Source organism: Orbicella faveolata, unplaced genomic scaffold (genome assembly GCF_042242905.1).
Source record: "Orbicella faveolata isolate gen_17 unplaced genomic scaffold, um_ofav_v1 contig_26, whole genome shotgun sequence".
Lineage (NCBI taxonomy): Eukaryota > Metazoa > Cnidaria > Anthozoa > Scleractinia > Merulinidae > Orbicella > Orbicella faveolata.
The window spans coordinates 5,686,462-5,703,470 of record NW_028301554.1 but is presented as its reverse complement, the minus strand read 5'-3'; the positions used below and the strand labels follow the sequence as shown (position 1 = coordinate 5,703,470).

The 17,009-nt window shown below is 39.7% G+C and overlaps 1 protein-coding gene across 6 annotated transcripts; it reads left to right on the top strand.

Moving 5' to 3' along the window:
* Positions 1-3,619: 3,619 nt before the first annotated feature.
* Positions 3,620-14,934, top strand: LOC110043320 (COUP transcription factor 1-like). 6 transcript variants are annotated; one of them, XM_020748765.2, is made up of 4 exons: positions 3,620-3,775; positions 12,794-13,116; positions 13,241-13,777; positions 14,018-14,934. In XM_020748765.2, the coding sequence occupies exons 2-4, from the start codon at positions 12,813-12,815 to the stop codon at positions 14,290-14,292; spliced, it is 1,116 nt and encodes a 371-aa protein (XP_020604424.1). In that variant the 5' UTR covers positions 3,620-3,775; positions 12,794-12,812; the 3' UTR covers positions 14,293-14,934. The 6 variants fall into 6 exon arrangements, with proteins under 6 accessions (XP_020604424.1, XP_020604422.1, XP_020604423.1 ...); XM_020748763.2 differs by lacking the exon at positions 3,620-3,775 and adding an exon at positions 7,329-7,676; XM_020748764.2 differs by lacking the exon at positions 3,620-3,775 and adding an exon at positions 7,331-7,676 and having other exon boundaries at positions 12,794-13,110.
* The last annotated feature ends 2,075 nt before the right edge of the window (positions 14,935-17,009 follow it).

The following is a 17,009-nucleotide window of genomic DNA, read 5'->3' as shown; positions in this document are numbered from 1 at the left end:
TACTTAAAAAAGCGACGCGTACCGTATTTTTCTCTACATGGAATGTTCATTGGTGCAAGTGCATGATGTAAGGATTTCCTTAGGGAAATATGGAGAGGGAAAATACGGTCAATTCTACCGGTTGACAATATAGTGAAACCTGTATTAAGCGGACCCCATATTAAGCGGACATCCTCTATTAAGTAGACAACACTGAGCTGAAGTCCCAAAATTTTCTTTCCACATTTACTGTAAAATAAACCTGCATTCAGTGGACTCCTCTGTTAAAGGACGCGGACACCAATATTAAGCCATTTTGTTGCACAAAACCTGCAATAAGCGGAGACTTCAAGAGCTGTTTACTTCTAAAAGTCTAGCTGAGACTCCTTTAACATTGTTCAGCAATGTCTTTTAAAGCTAAGTGATTATTCCAGATTGATGTATTGACTGGCTAGACACAGTGTTTGATCTTACACTGGAATAGGTCTCTAGGCTTAACTGGTATTGGTTAAAGGAGCGCAGTCACGTTATTGTGAGTTATTTTGGCTGCTTACGAAATTGCCTTGAAATTCAAGGAACCCGAAAATAGTCATTTACTAAGATAGAAAAACACTAAAGAGATAATAATAAACCATAAAGGAACAAGGATGGTTAAGGTTAACACGGATTAAAAACGACGAACTTGAAAATTAAGCTAAATTTCTCAAGATGGAGAACGGTTAAGACAAAGCTTTATACTCGACATATCGCTCTCCAATACACGAGTTTAACGGAAAATTGCATGTACTAGCAAAAAACTAATTGCTGTTAAAGCGGGAGACGGGAAAAAGGGGTTAAAATGCAATACATGTCTCACGTTATTCCAAAAAGAAACAATAATAATGAACTATTTTTATCGAAGAGGCATGCCCCGGCACGAATCTCCTTTGGGGAACTCTCTGTGTACGTCTACACTGTAATATTGGGTAAAAGCCTAAAATGTTGTGTACAAACTGAAGTCTGTTGCTAACAGACAATGTAAACATACGCTCAATTTTGACTTCAATATCAGCTCGCTCTTAAACTCTGACGTATGTACAATACAACAGCTCAAGTTTTCTGACGAATGTTTGTTGAAAGGCTGGGACCCTAGACAAAAGTAAAATTCCGAAAACTTGTCAAGGCGTGAAAACTGTTTGCGCGCACTGACATTTCAACAGATCATAAAGAACACATCTTGTTATAATCTACAAAACACAAGTTAAAACTCGTCTGCAATAGATGAAAAGTTGTCAACAAAGAACTCTCCAGTTGTTTCCTTTCCTAGTACGTTCAGGGCTGTACCAACTTCCTTTGTAGGACGAGCGGTTTGCCCTTTTCTACTTGTAGGTTGTTTTTGTTTCTAAAATTCAAACCGCCATACGAAGACCTAATCCATCAATTTACGTAGTACTGGGTTGAAAATATTGGTCTGATCATATGAGCTTCACATTTTAGGTAAATGGAGCCATTTATAGAAAGAGGAAGCAAAGTCAAAACCTTATCCCTGCTATTTCAGTGATGTTACGTCGCAAAATGTTATCTCTATTCAAAACAGGAAGTTCTAAGCGCTTGTTAAGCGCGCGGAACTCGCTCGCGCTGCGGACTCGCGAAGCGAGGCGAGCGTGCGCGCGCGTACGCAAATGCCCTCCGAACCGTTTTAGCTACTGTACTTGTTTCCAGTAGCAAGACAATTCCCTTCAGTGATCAGGTTGCAAATTTTTACGACCCCACACGGTTGATTTTGTATCGATATTGTGGGGAGAATATTACATGTCACTGTTCAACTTCTGGCGTATCCAAGATTTCCTACAATCTCTGGAAACCTTTATTTAGCTAATTAAAATACCTGATCTATTTCAACTCAAGAAGTTTTGATAAACAGTCTTCAATTAAACAGTCTTTAACTGAAAAAGACCAGGTGAACTTAAAGCAGAATACAACACGATCACGTACTTGCATAGTTGTTAAACAGGATTAGCTTAGAGTTATGATTACGCAAGTGAATAGTACACCAAAGTTGTTATTATATAATTTTATAATAGGCCACGTTCGATATTTCAATATTCTAACATGGCTCGAAGGCTTTCAGGGTAAATGTTGTCTTCTTTGAATCTAAGTCTCCTTTGGAAATTGAGCGACAAAAGAAACTTAAAAGAATTGCAATTTTGACCCGAAAGCCTCAGAGCCATGTTAGAATATTGATATATCGAACGTGAACTGTTATGTAACATTCTTGCTAAAATGATGAGGTAACCAAAATCTAAATTTCATTATTAACTTTTTATTTAATGTAACTGTTCTGCCAGTAGAAAACGCCTTGACAGTGGGTACGTTTATAGTTATGTGAAGTAAGTTTGTTATATCATTAGCAGATTGCATGTATAATAAATAAACTGTAATGTAAGAATGGTACCATAGGAAAACTTTGAGAAAATTTCCTACATCTCTTCTGGATCTCCTGCCAGGGAGAATTGCTGTAAGAAATGCCGTGAACAATGAAATGGAATAATGAAATCATTATCTGTTTCACTCTTTTTTTTTATAAGAGAATAGTTTTTTCTGGCCGGGGCTGAATATTCTTATTTTTCTACGGATTTTAGGCTTAAAATATTTTTGTAAATATTCTTAGATTATAGTATATGTCATTTCTGTTTTTGAATGTATTTGGTGTCTGGATGGTGTTAAAGTAATTTTGGAACCCGCCTGCAGGCATTTACAGCTTGATGCGACACATGCGGCTGGTCCTGTTTTTTGTTGTTTTTGGGCTTGTTTTGCCGTTTAGAGAAAGGAAGAATTTTACCGGTTTAGTTAAAAACATATAATTGTATTGTATTTACAAATTTTAAGACAAAATGTATATATATATATCTTGTATATATATCTTGGCCTCCGGTTTGTTCTTAAACTATTGTTACAATTTCGCAAATTTCAGCCTCCAAATCCTTAGAAAACATATTCTGACAAAAAAAAAAAGAGTGTAATGGAATCACTATCTGCTACCGCGGTAATGGAAGTAAAAAATGGTCTCGCGTGATGATCTTAATCCGGACTTTCAACTTCCGTCGGTTTGCTTTTGTTAGCAAAAGTAACTCTCGACCACAACGTTATAACGGAATAAGTGAAACTGACGAAGTTAACCCTGAAGAGAACAAACTAATACAAAGGTTATTTGTCGCCCCCTGAGTCCGTTTAAGTTTGCTCCGTTCCGTAAACTTGGAAAGTTTTACCTTGGAACTAATGTCAAATGTGAAAAGAGAGGTGTCTATTGTTTTCACTGCTCATTAAGCTTTGTCTTCGGCGTAAACGATGACGGATCATTACTCCTTGGGGACTCCTCCGACGTGCGCAAATTTAGCCTCAAATTTCACATCATGATCAACGACACCGTCTGTCACCCAGAGTTCCCAGACATGACTCGATCATCTCTCGATGTCTTAAGCTTCAGTGCGTATTTCAATAAATTACGTCTCTGCTATTTGTTTTGGTGACTGAAACTGTTTATCCTCTCAAATGCTTGGTATAAATTTCAGTTGTGTTTGCCCGGCCATTGGTGCTGTGTATTGATTTCTTTGTATTTGTGATTGCCATTTCCGTTAGATTAACTCCAATCTGCAGTCACGGGACAAAACCCGAGACGATCATGTTACACCAGGGAGTAAACGCACCTTTGCCTCGTGCTGGCGTCGATTCGTTGTGATCATATCAAACGCTGAGATACTGAGACGCCGGTGGATCTCTTTACACAGTAGACGCGAACTAAAGGCAGCTCTTACAGGTACGATAGAACATTGTTAAGTGTTTACGAAGCTGTTTACGTTAAGTTAACGCGTAGTTACAAGAGCGGATCGAGCGTGTTCCTGGATAGTTAAGACGTGATTGATCTCGGCTAAAATTAGAATACCCTTGACTGCAAGCAGTGCCCTTAGGTCAGTGTGAACAGCTAGTAGAAACATTACTTCAACCTCAGCTTAACTAGAAAACCACAAACTTCTACAATGAAGTGTTAAAGCGAGAGGAAATGCCCTCATCTTCTTAGAGCACGCTTCCCTGTTGTGCCAATGTAAGGTTTCGATGCGGATATTCCGGGAGCCATTTTGCGCGTGTCCGCTCATCAGCGAATTCAAATTCGGATGCCCTAATTGAGGTACAACCTCTTTAATCTTTGCCTCTTCTAAATGATTACATACACTTTTATATGAACTGTTTGATGTTTTCATTAGTGTAGTGGGTCTTGTTCAAAGGGTTGCCCTTTTCGTGACGCCTCGCTTCGTAATGTTCGGGTCGGAGATGATATCGCTCCCGCCGGTTTGCCCAAACGTCGACCAAGTGCATTTCAGAATGCAATGCCGTAGAACGTATTTCGGCACGTCTGTAAAATTCGACACGGTGACCTCCGCAAATGCAAGCCGTTCGTATCTTAATGCTTTAAAATTGCGTCTGGGGTTGTGTTTATCAAATTTTACACCAAAAAGCTACAGAAAGCCGGTATGAGACCAGACAAAGAGCATATTTTCAGACAGTTGTGAAGTATGCGGCAATATGGGTTGCTTTTAGTCGCCGGCGTTGCAGTTTCATACACGAAATGTTGAGGAGTTTGTGTATTGTTTTAAAACGAATCCACGTGGAAGGCTTTTTGCGGTTGAGGTTTATTTTTTGAAAATAAGTTCAACTTAACGCTTTGAGTTTCCTTCTCTGGGCGTCGGAGACGAGAACTTGAACCTCTAACGAGATCATCTTACACATTCCTGAACGCCGTTTTCATCAGCAATCTGATTACACCACGTGCGAGTTATCCCAAATATGATCTCTCTGGTTAATATTTGATTTCCGTTTGTTCTGACGTCGAGGCGAATAACAAAGAACAGACACTGCAGCGAAAGTTTATCACAGCTTGGCTTTCATCATTTTGAGTGGGGATGGCTATTGACAACTTTTTAAAGTTACACCTATTTACTTTTATCATGACGGGGTTTAGTTTCGATCATAGATTAATATTAATTTATCTAATTAAACAGTATAGGATTAAACAATTATAACTGTTATAATCTTTTTGTGTGAAACAATAATTACTTCACTTACAAACAGGTCAATGCACTTTAACTTCGGTGATCATTCAGTTGATATTATAACAGATTAGTTTTTGCATGCCTGGCGGTCTGATAAATAGTTTGTTAGCATAAAGGCGATTCATCTCAGTGGGAAGCCTCTGAATACTGGTGTTAAGTGTTTGTTTTAATTTCAAGACCTCGTTGGCAATTTTCTTTCTCTCTCGGAATATTTACACTTGTTGACATTTTTGCTCTCTTGAACACAAGAGATTAATGCCATCTTTCTGTAAAATGGCTAACTTCCTGGAGCCCTGTGACACTGACTGTTCATTAACTATTCCTGTGGTCTAAATTTGTGAAATTTTGGATAAAAACGTTCAAAGCTGTTGTTATAGCTTACGAATAAAGCTGAATGAAGCTGTCAAATTTTTTAGCCTGGATGAAACTGAATAGGGGTTAAAACGAAATAAGTACAAGGTTAGCTGTTTCTAGCTTTCAAGTCTGTGGATGAAACCCTAGTGTGTGACCATTCAAATGAAAGCTGTTGAGCAGTACTTTCATTTGTTATGCTGTACAAGGTGGTTCTAACTTTCAAGTCTGTGGATGAAAACCAAGGGTGTGACCATTCAAATGAAAGCTGTTGAGCAGTACTTTCATTTGTTATGCTGTACAGGGTGGTTCTAACTTTCAAGTCTGTGGATGAAAACCAAGGGTGTGACCATTCTAACGAAAGCTGTCAGTCGTTCTATACTTTCTTGCGAGACTGTTTGGAATGCAGTACAAAGTTGCTCGAAGTTTTGAATCCGTGGACAGAAACCTGTTGAAAAAATGACTTGTAAATCCTGGCGGCCCAAACCTAAAAGTAATTTCTTTTCGAAACAGTCAAATATAATAATTTTTAATTTTCCGTTGACAAGAGGTAAAACAGTTGTTTATCACAGTACATAAGCCGATCGGACAGGTTCATTTGATAGCAGTTTTGGCTCGAGAGAAATTCTTTTAGAGACACTTAAAAACTACTATTTATGGCAAACATTGTAAGAATGCTAAAAATCTGAAACGTCGAAACTAGTTTCGTTAAAATTTTTCAAAAGCGAGTTAATAACTACTCAAAAGTACACGAAACAAGACACTGCATGAACACTTGTTGTGAAAATGTTTATGAATGGAACTACGAACTAAGAACGATTGCTTAAAAGATTTAAGCGAAGGATCAAATTTATGTCAAACGAGCCAAAACGTGACAGGCTTAAAACAAGCAAGGCAAAAAACGTGAGTGATTAAAGAGATGTTTTAAATTTTGGCGATGTCAGCCAAGATGTGAGTTCAAGCTGTCAATTGGTCATGTTTCTCACGCACGATTTATGAAAATATTCGGCATAATATGACCTTTTGTGGTCTTGCGAAATTCCAGACATATTTTGCCATGTTCTATTTAAAAAAGTTACTGAAAGAGATTTTAAATCATGCTGTACTTTGCTGAGATTGTCTCATTGTATTTTAGGCACAGGGTTTTCTCTGTTTCGATTCGTAAAAATGTCCTTGGAAAACACATCAATGAATGCAACTTCTATGAAACGTGCTTGGCAAAAAGCACTTTTGAACATAATTTTTTTGTGTGAAACAGCTTTCTTTTTCTTTCTTATGAAGCAAATTGAACTTTTCAAAGATAAATTTCACTTTCCAGTTATCAGTGAATAATGATCTTTTTACAAAAACACCTTCCAATATAAATATCGCAGTTTCAATTCCTTTTCGAAGCGTAATTTTTTTTTCGAGATCAAATTTCTCTTATTTTACTAGACTAAGTACTAGTCAATTTGGAAACGAGATCCAGCCACCTAAGAGAATTTTAATAGCTATAAATCTCGGTTTTTCCAAGCAAAACAAAACACTGAAACAACAAAAATATTTTGGCCCGAGGTCGCCAGACTGTAAGTGACATAAGCGGTTTTTATCATTCTTGACTTCTTACGAGACCATATGTTTTCATTTAACCATATCCAATAAAATTTCCTTTTTAACATGTAACGATTTTTTTGCAACTCGTGCTGAAAAGAAGTTGATGCAAGTTTCGCGATCGAATGCGCATGATACGTGGACACCCCAATATAGATTGCATCAGTTTGGGGCTTTTTTAACATAGTTTCACAAAGAAAAAAACGCTGCGTTATTTAAAAAAAAAAAAACAACCAAAATTGACGATTGCCAGGCCGTTAAAAACAATGCTTGATAGAAAAGGTGTTGGATGTGTTTGAACGGATTTATTCTACGAAATGACTGATGTGACTTGCTTGTTGCCTGAAGCGTTGATTAGAAGCTCTGTAAATTGCTTGCGTACAGTTGACTCAGCTTACTTGTTGATAGAGTTGTACTGGTCGACTGTCAAGGTCTTACCACAATTTCGCAGTGCCAGTTTGAATAACGTTCTGGGGCGTCATTTCGCGCAATAGAAAGCGATGGGCATGCTTGCTAGAGACTTGCAGCAATTTGATTTTTTGTGAAGCAAGGCCGAGTGTAGCCAATCTTACCTGGTGACAGACCTAAAGTTAACAACATGGCCGGAGTTGATTCCTTGGCTTTTGTGACACACAAAGTACAAAATACGAGGCTTCTTCCTCGAGCTATGTAAGTAAATGCCAAGACAGATTATATCAGTTATCACGAAACATCCGAAACAATCTGTGCATTGTAAATAAACTATTACATGTATATCTCTACTGCTCAACTGCCTGAGAAATGAGATCAACAAGCTCGTCTTCACTTCTAAAACGTCCCCTCATCCCGTTACTTTCAGAAGGCTGTTTGGAATTTGGCCATGTACAAAATTACCTTCAAATTGAAGGAACCTGTAAATAAAAGTTTACTAAGATAGAAGAACACCAAAGAGATAATAATAAACCATAAAGGAACAAGGATGGTTACGGATGAAGAAGATTGACACGGATTACAAACAACGAGCTTGAAAAATTTAGGCTAAAATTTTTAAGATGCTCAAACCATGATGTAGCTCCGTTAATATATTGGCATCATTTGAAGATGACATTGCTAGGGGAGAAAGAGAATGAAATTGTAACTTGCTATAGATACTTTGAATGCTCAAATTAGGAAAAACTATAGACGTGTCTCAGCGTTCTTGTAGCTCGAGAAGCACTTGAACTCAAATATGCTAAAAGGTGAGGGAAACAGGTACAAGAATTTAAGCTTATAAGGAAACAAAAACAGCCTGGTATGTCTGGGATAGACCGAGACAAGCTTGAGAAAAGAAACCGCAACGCTGCACAGTGCTTATTCCGGTTTCAGTGCAGCTGCAACGATAAACGAAACTGAAAAACGGCCAAAACCGAGCAAAGCTCTAAGTCGCCTCACAATAAATTTCGTTTTCCTCAGTAGATTTTGCATTGATTTCGCAGTACTACAGGCTCGTTTGATTTCATTGCCACAGAGTATCTGTTTGTTCATCGAGTTGATATCTTCCAGAATTAATGCAAAATTTTAGTGAATAATTTTACTATAAACGGCCTAGTTTGTTTTTAAGCAAAATATTTTACTTTGCCCTTGACCTTCGACTATTACAGCGCATTATGTTATAGCAAATTTTCTTAACTCTCAGCTGGAAAAAAATATTGACAAATGAACAACATTGATTCGAATTGCGATTGCTCCAATAACAATACAGGAAGTTGAATTTGATAAGACAGCAGGATTGAAGTTGTTTTTGTAGAAAGCTGAAAAATCCGTGTTAAGGTTATGATTCCGTTTCTGGAAAACAAAACGTAAAGAAGTTGTTTTTAAAAACGGTGTTCTGTCTGTGTTGTTGCGTGGAGAGCAGAGTTCAAGTTGCACGTTTGGGTCATCAACGCTTTGTTGGGGAAATTTCTGTTTTGTTTTTGTTTTGTTGTTGTTGTTTTTTAAAAGACAGCCACTATAACTTTTCAGTGTTGTTCTGGACCCAGCAACGAAGCGGTGCTTTCTATGTAAGTCAGTTTTGAGGCTCTCAGCTGATATATCATGACAAAACTGTATCTCCAGAAATTAGCATGTATACCCCGAATGTTGTGTTGACAGCGCCGCAACACCGCTCCGTCTCAGATGTAAATATTTTTGCTTTTTCATGTAATACTCAAAACCAAATAGAAGATTGTGTTCCTATGTTTTGTAAGAAAATAGTACACTTTTGAGGTCTGGAAAAACTGCTGAACACTTTCGTTCTGCTCTTGTTTCCACTAGTAGTTTTTCTATGCTTCAAGCGTGGATTGTTTTCGCAGAGACCACCTTCTATTTAGTAACTACACCAACGGCAAAAAAAGATAACATGTTCTTCTCGTTTAACTGACGTCAGAATATTTGTAATGTTCAGAACTGAGACATGTTTGCGTAAAGCGTGCTTTGTAATCTCTTGACGAAGGAACCAATGTCAACAATAGAAAGATTGTAACAGCTGCAACAACAACAACAACAACAACAACAGCAACAAATCGGTACTCTCCTGTCAGCTGTGGGGTGTAAATCCCCTATGAGCCACTAAAAGCATCGAAAGAGCTAGTTATTTTGTTTTCCAGCATCGTTAACAAGTAAAACTGTTACATTCATGAAACTCTGTAGACATGAAGGAAACTTAAAGGTTGAAATTGTAGCCAAGTAACTGCGTTAAATAATACTCTTTTCTTTGATAACAGCCTTTGCTGTTTAGAATGTTGAGCATAAGTTTCTTTAATATTTAAAATTCCGGTGAGATTATTATGAAAAAAGGGGATTCAATTTTGGTTAGTAACATCTTTCTTCATCGTACATTCGATTAATAGTGGGACGATGTTTTATTTGCTTTTAAACTATGACTCTGATTTGTGTTATCTGATTACCTACAAGACAACAAGGTGTCTGTAAGGTGCATTGGCAAAGGCTGTGTACGTCACGGGGGGCGGAGTAGGGGACATGGCTGGGCGTGGGAGATTTTTTTCTCAGATGAACTATTAGCCAGCGAAAAGACTTCTACGTGAGAGGTCTACGTTGCAACTTCAAATGAAGCAAAATACACAATTTCGGCAAAGTATAGCATCGACTACGTTCCACAGAATTCATTTTGGCGACCTTGAGTTTTTGTGGTTAGCTTTTCAACGCTGTTAAAAAAAAAAGCTTCACCCAGCTTAACCAAAGTTGCATCGTTCTATGGGTCAGTTTTCATTACAGGAACCTTAATTACAGCTACTTTTATACTGAGTTTGTTTGTCAACCTGGCAAGATTTCCGTGTTTTAAGGACTAAGGATGTTTTGATAAATTCTTTTAATTTCTGCGAGATATAAGGAAGTCTGTTGTGGACGTGTAATTGCGCAACCGTCTGCAAGGAATATGCAATCACTTCGGTAATGAAAATCTCTTTGACCTATTTACAAGTGGCGTTTCCATCTCCTTGGACTTGGTAATGTTTTAATTAGATCATTGTTTCAACCTTTGGCTTCCCTTGTTGAAATTTCATTTAACCTTAGATACAAAACGCCATGTGCAAATTACGTAACAACGGTTCTTCCATAATGCACACTCCGAATTTTCACCACGCGTTTTCGTCGTTAATTATCCTTTTTCCCGCGTGGGTTAAATTAACTGAGGTGCCAAGTTTGGCTTTGTGAGACAAGTGGAGCAGTGGCTCTTAAACTCTAATTTCTTGCTCAAGGAAATCGAAGCGACCCGGAAATGCGGTGTTGTTAGCTTGCGTCTTAACAAATGTACTAACGCACAAGGCCATTGAAAGAAAGCCACCGATCACCATAATAATTCATTGTGACCTCATTTACTTCGTCAACAAACGAAACCAGCTCTCTGAGAGGACGCACTCAGAAGAACAATTTTATCGCGGTTTGTTGCGGTGGGTAGGTTTCAACTGTTGATTGCAACACCCTTTCTAGATCATTCCAAGATGGATTTCGCTGTGCGTAGATTTGTAAGCAAAGAAGAAACATTTTTGGGGGTTAATATTTGGTTACTGTGTCTGCGGAAGTTGGGTTTAGTTTCGCACGCGAAACAAAACCCGAGGACCGCCCTTTTTGGTCTGTCAAGGTTAAATATAATTTTGTATAAACACAATTCATCAAGCTGTCTTGGCGCTATTATCATCAGCTCTTAGTGTTTTCTTAATGGTGCAATTTTATCCGGGCGAAATGCGAGCTATTAAAAGAATGCACCCAAGCGACTCTTTGTCTAGATAGCGCGAGAGAATTCGACAGCAAAAATGATCCAAGCTATTTTTAATCGGATTCGCCGCGAAAACGCTTTGCAACTGTCCCCAGGGTTTTTTGCTGGCTCTAACGGTGATTTGTCGTCAACGGCTGGCCAGGCCCGTTTAAAATAATCCATTTAAATTTGCTCCCTCCGCATAAGCCCTGTGCGTGACTTGTTGTAATGATATTACGCCGACTGTGGCTCGCGATAGCGGGCGGTCGATCAACTTCAATAAACATCTTTGTTTGGCAGTATCTACTTGGCATTTCTCGGGGCTTAATTATGCAAATTATCTGTAAAATCAGTTTGCTCCTATCACCGGGAACGCCAGCGTTTGTAGTTCTTGGTGCACGGGGTTCGAGTGTCGTCGAACGACCGAATTCCCTGCTGTTTTTCTATGTTTTTGTGCTTTACTGAACTTGGCAGGTTCAAACAGCGACCGTCACTTGAAACAATACATTGTATAATGCTTATGTAAATATTCAAAGGTTGCGTGTCCTTGCGTATGCTTTTGGGAAAAGTGAAAATTATCCATCTCGAAATCTTTGAGATCCGTTATCAGAGCATGTCATTAAACTTGCCGGCCGTTGACAGTCGCTGTCTCAGCGTACGGGAGGGTCATATGGAATTCTTGCTCGCTTCCTGAAACAAAGACCTTTACGTAAGGGGAGGGATTGTTCTCAATTGTATCGACTGGCGTGACTATTAACAAAGTAAGTAACCAGAGAGAAAGCAAAAGAAACGCGCTTAGCGACAGTTTGAGTGTTTCTCGCTTATTTCCTTTTCGTGATATCTCGTTTCACGTTCGCACGCCGAGGTGTTAAATTGCTATTTACACAATGTAGCTCACGCGCAAAGTCATGCGAACTTCTCTGGGTGTCTTGACGATCCTTCAGCCCTCATCTGACTTGGAAATTTCATGTACTGTCGAGCCGAAATAGCCTAGAGCTGTTTTAAAACAGTATGAGTAGTAAACGCGCGCGTTAAAAATAAAACCGCACTGGCGTTTCAGACAAAGAACCTTCTCCATGTCAGCCAAGGGGCGATTTTGACCAATCATTTGCTCTTTGTGACAACTGAATCCAATAGAGCTGAACGTTCCTAAGCCCCGGGGCAATTTTTAAGTCACAACTGTTAAAGAGCCCTTGAACCTCCGCTTGACAGGCCGACCATATATAGTAATCGTCTCCAGGGATACCGGACAGCTCCAACAGATTATGTCAAAGTTCAGCTTTTTCAGACATGACACGGGCTGATGTTTTTGCATAGTGAGGTATTGTCGCTCGCGCACCGATCGTCCTCTGTGTCGCTACATATCTACATATGCCACTTAGCTTGCATGAAAAAAGCATTCGCGCAACAGATTTTGAGCCGAGTAAGTGAACGTGACCGCTTGTGCCGTGGGAAAGCCACTAATTGTTTCCGCGTGTAATGTTCCCTCGCCGCTGAGAGATTAATCACTGGAGCACGATCGGCTCGCGCTCTCGCGAAGCACCACTAACTGTTGGATTTATAATTATATCCGTAGTCCTAATTTGCCGGGTGGTATGGCCGTGGTTCCAGTCTCAACAACATGGTGCACGGAGAAGACCGAACCGGTGGAGGAATCGTCCGAAAAAAATGTGCAGCAAGTGGAATGCGCAGTCTGTGGTGACAAGTCCTCTGGCAAGCATTACGGCGTGTTTACCTGTGAAGGCTGCAAGTCGTTTTTCAAGCGCAGCGTTCGTCGTAACCTCAGCTACACTTGTCGAGCTTCACGCAACTGCCCTATCGATCAACATCATCGAAACCAGTGTCAGTACTGTCGACTGAGAAAGTGCATCAAAGTCGGCATGAGGCGCGAGGGTACGGGTGAGAAGTTTTCACGTTAGTAGCAAATCCGTGTGCGTCAGTCACTTGGCTGTTACAGTAGTGAGTAGTCCTGGTAAGTGCCTGACTAGCATGTTGAATGAACCTTTTCACCTTTTCTCGACAGCCGTTCAGCGAGGTCGCATCCCTCCAACGCAAGTTCCGCAACCGAGTCCCCAGCATCCCTCGCTAAATGGCGGCGATGTAGCCAATGGCCACTCGTTTTTATCCGGATTCATCAGCCTGTTGCTCAGAGCTGAGCCGTATCCCACGGCCCGGTACCAGCAGGGTTTGAACATGCCTTGTGGTATCATGGGCATCGAGAACATCTGTGAACTGGCGGCTCGTTTGCTGTTCAGCGCTGTGGAATGGGCTAGGAATATTCCCTTCTTCCCGGATCTAGCTGTGACGGATCAAGTCGCTCTCTTGCGTTTGGTGTGGAGTGAGTTGTTTGTGCTAAACGCCGCCCAGTGTCCGATGCCGCTTCAAGTTGCCCCTCTTCTTGCCACTGCTGGCATCCACTCGAACCACATGTCCCCAGACAGAATGGTGACATTTATGGATAATGTTAGAATCTTCCAAGAACAGGTTGAAAAGTATCGAAATCTCCACGTGGACGCTGCAGAATTCGCTTGCCTCAAAGCCATCGTTCTCTTCACTTCAGGTAAGTTGGAAACAAGCTCGAATTTTTGGGACAGCCGGCTACAAGTGCTTGATATTTTTAATACGTTTTAATATTTTATAGCAGCTCGTGTATATCAACAGAACTAGATGCGTCGGTTGTGGCAAATTAATAGTAATGTCCTGAAGAGCGTGTTTCGCGCCTATAGGAGTATCGATCGCGTCACCCACACAACATCATTTCAAGTTCCCAATGTCACCGAATATAATCGTGTTTTTACAGATGCCTCCGGTTTGACTGACCCACAGTATATCGACAGCCTGCAGGAAAAGACACAATGTGCTTTGGAGGAGTATACAAGGAATCAGTACCCGAACCAACCTACTCGTTTTGGAAAATTGTTGTTGAGGCTGCCGTCTTTACGCAGTATCAACTCGTCCATTGTCGAACAACTTTTCTTTGTTCGTCTTGTGGGTAAGACGCCAATCGAAACCTTGCTTAGAGATATGTTATTGTCAGGAACGCCTACGAGCTGGCCTTATCTTCCTTGCTCTTAAAGACACCCGACGAGGAGAGAATTGAGCGTTCCTCTAAATAGCTAACGCTAACACGACCCCTTGCTGTTCTTCAAAAGAACACTAAACGTTTTCAACTTGTTCAAAATTTGTTAGAAGAATACGGGCTTTAAGCCCTAAAACCTTTAGTATTTTTTAGGTAGCGATTTATAAAGGATATTTGTCGTGCGTTGGAGAACTTATAGTATTTTATAAGTATTTGCAGAGGACACAGAATGGAACTCGTTCCAAAAGTGAAACTAGAAGGTATGATTTTCGATATTAGTGACGGAGGTGATGTTCGAACTATATATGTTATGTAAATACGTTTCAATTCTAGACGCTCGTACGAGACTTCTCACGAAGTTCGTGGAAAGACTGGTTAATAGAAGTTGTATAGGAGTTATATAGTTTGTTTTTTTACACTGCAGTGTGTCTTCGAGGTAGCTTAGCTATTTGTTAATGTATTTTTTCTTCATCGAACTATAAGTTCGCTGTGTGTTTGATTCCATGTTTAAGGCCCGGCCAGTGTTGCTTAAAGCAACAACATTGTAGGTAGAATTTTCTAAGCTGTGTGTCAGAAATTGAATGTCCAAGACATTATCACTGAAATTATACAAAATTAAAAGAGAATTTTGGAAAAAATCTGATGTGTTATCTCGGAATTGTCTCTCAGACACAATTGTGGTAGTGGACCACGACCGGTGTAATATCGCATGCAGACTTATTCTTCGTTCATAGTAGCTAAATATAAAATCTGGGTTATTTAGTTTGGGCGTCATAGGTCAAGATATCTCCTGGCTAGTAAATAACAGAAACAGATCATTCATTTCTCTTCGTATTATGCGGCTCTCTCGACCCGATAATGCCGAATTTATCGCGTTTCTTTTAACATTGATAAAATCATCCACGTTGGCAGACAGAAGGCATTTGAAAACATCATTAGTATTCCGACCAAATGTTTCACGTTCAATTTACATTCGCTGAAGCGCTCTGCTTTTACAAGGACCCACTCTCTTTTTATTTGAAATTTAACTGGATTAAATGAACAGTGACATGGAAAACACAACCGATAGGCGTGGAACTTGTCCATAAGTTTTCCCAAGTCGAAAGGAGGCCTGTGTAAACAACCTCTTGTTTTCAAAAATATTTGGCTGGTTAAACAATGTTAACTCCGGTATTTCGTCTGTTCCCTATTCGTGGTCGAATCTGCTGTGTTTCTTTGTCCTTTTTGATACACATGTGACGCGAGAAAAGATTTTTTTTCTTGACGAAGACGTGTCTCTTTGAAGCATGTTGCGTTTTAGTCGTAGCGTCATCAAACACTTGGCACAATTTTACGTAACGCTAATGCACGTCTTTCTTTAATGAACAGCCGCTATGAACGGGAAAAACATTAAGCTTGCCATCATTGCAAGTGGATTGATATTATTTCCTATATCGACCAAGTTGCGGGCGTAATCCTCTTCGGGATTCTGTTTGTTTTACGATGAGCTCCTACAACCACACGTTCACCCAAAATACACAGTCATATGAAACGACCTACATGAATAATGGCTTTGACACGGAAATGCCCTTCCCTCTCGCTCGTGTCTCTTAATATTTATTTTCTAGCCAGGTAGAAATCTACATGGTCGAATTTATCGGACTTCAGGCTAGATTTCAAGGTCAAATAAGGTAGATATCCCATGGTGTTTTTGTCGGTTATCAACTGACCTCTTGTTTGGTAAGTCGGGGTTTTGGACACTTTCACATATCGCCGCGGTGGAGTCTTTTCTTCGTTAAGGGAAACAATATTTCTTTTATTTTTAGCGTAAGAATTTCTGAAGTCAAATCTAATCGTTGCCGACCATTTGTTTGCTTGTCCATTTATTTGTCGTAAAACGTTGAAGTAATGTCAATTTGAATAGAATTGCCGTCTTTGACTCTTCGATCGTTAACTTTCAACTGAGACAATTCAATTCAGCGTTACACATCAAAAATGACCCCTGCGTTAAAGACTTGTTAAACATCACACCAAGAAACTACAAAATTAACCTTGTGAACCGCTAAAGTTTCCGTTTAATGAATTGCAATAAAGATAACTAATTCGCAAATCTTTTGCCAAGTTTTGGCACTCGGGGTCGACAAAACACTCGTGCACTTCCTAACGTGGTCCAATGCGACATTTGTGAAAGAATTTGATGTTCACGGTTGTATTAATCTCCTCAGACACGAGATAAACACAATTCCTTTTCTGCAGATTCGTTGATCTTAGTTTTTATTCAAAATAAAGGGCAATGTTTACTCTGCGTCACTTTTGTGCTATAATGTGCCACTCAGAAATCAGCCCGGCCTCGACACGAATGAAGCTGAGAAAACGCTGGAGCGAAACGTTATTTGTTTTAACTTTTATTAATTTTTCTGCGACTTCCTGTTCTCAAATCTTCCTTTCAAATGCTGCTGCCTTCGTCGGAATCTTCCCTGTTTTACTGTTGCGTGATGCCATGAGCTCACGTCTGTTAGTTTAATGTTTTGCGGGATTTCGAACTGTAACAATACACGCTATTTCCAAGGTTGAACACGTTGTAATCACATTACTTCGCTGCAATTATCGACCTATCGACCTCTGGTATATCTTTATCATAGTGGTTTCTCCCCTCGTGAAGTACCAATCCTTTATGCGGGCAAAGGGGTCTAAGGAAGGCCTCGCGTGATTTTTAGTGTAAAATACGCCTTGA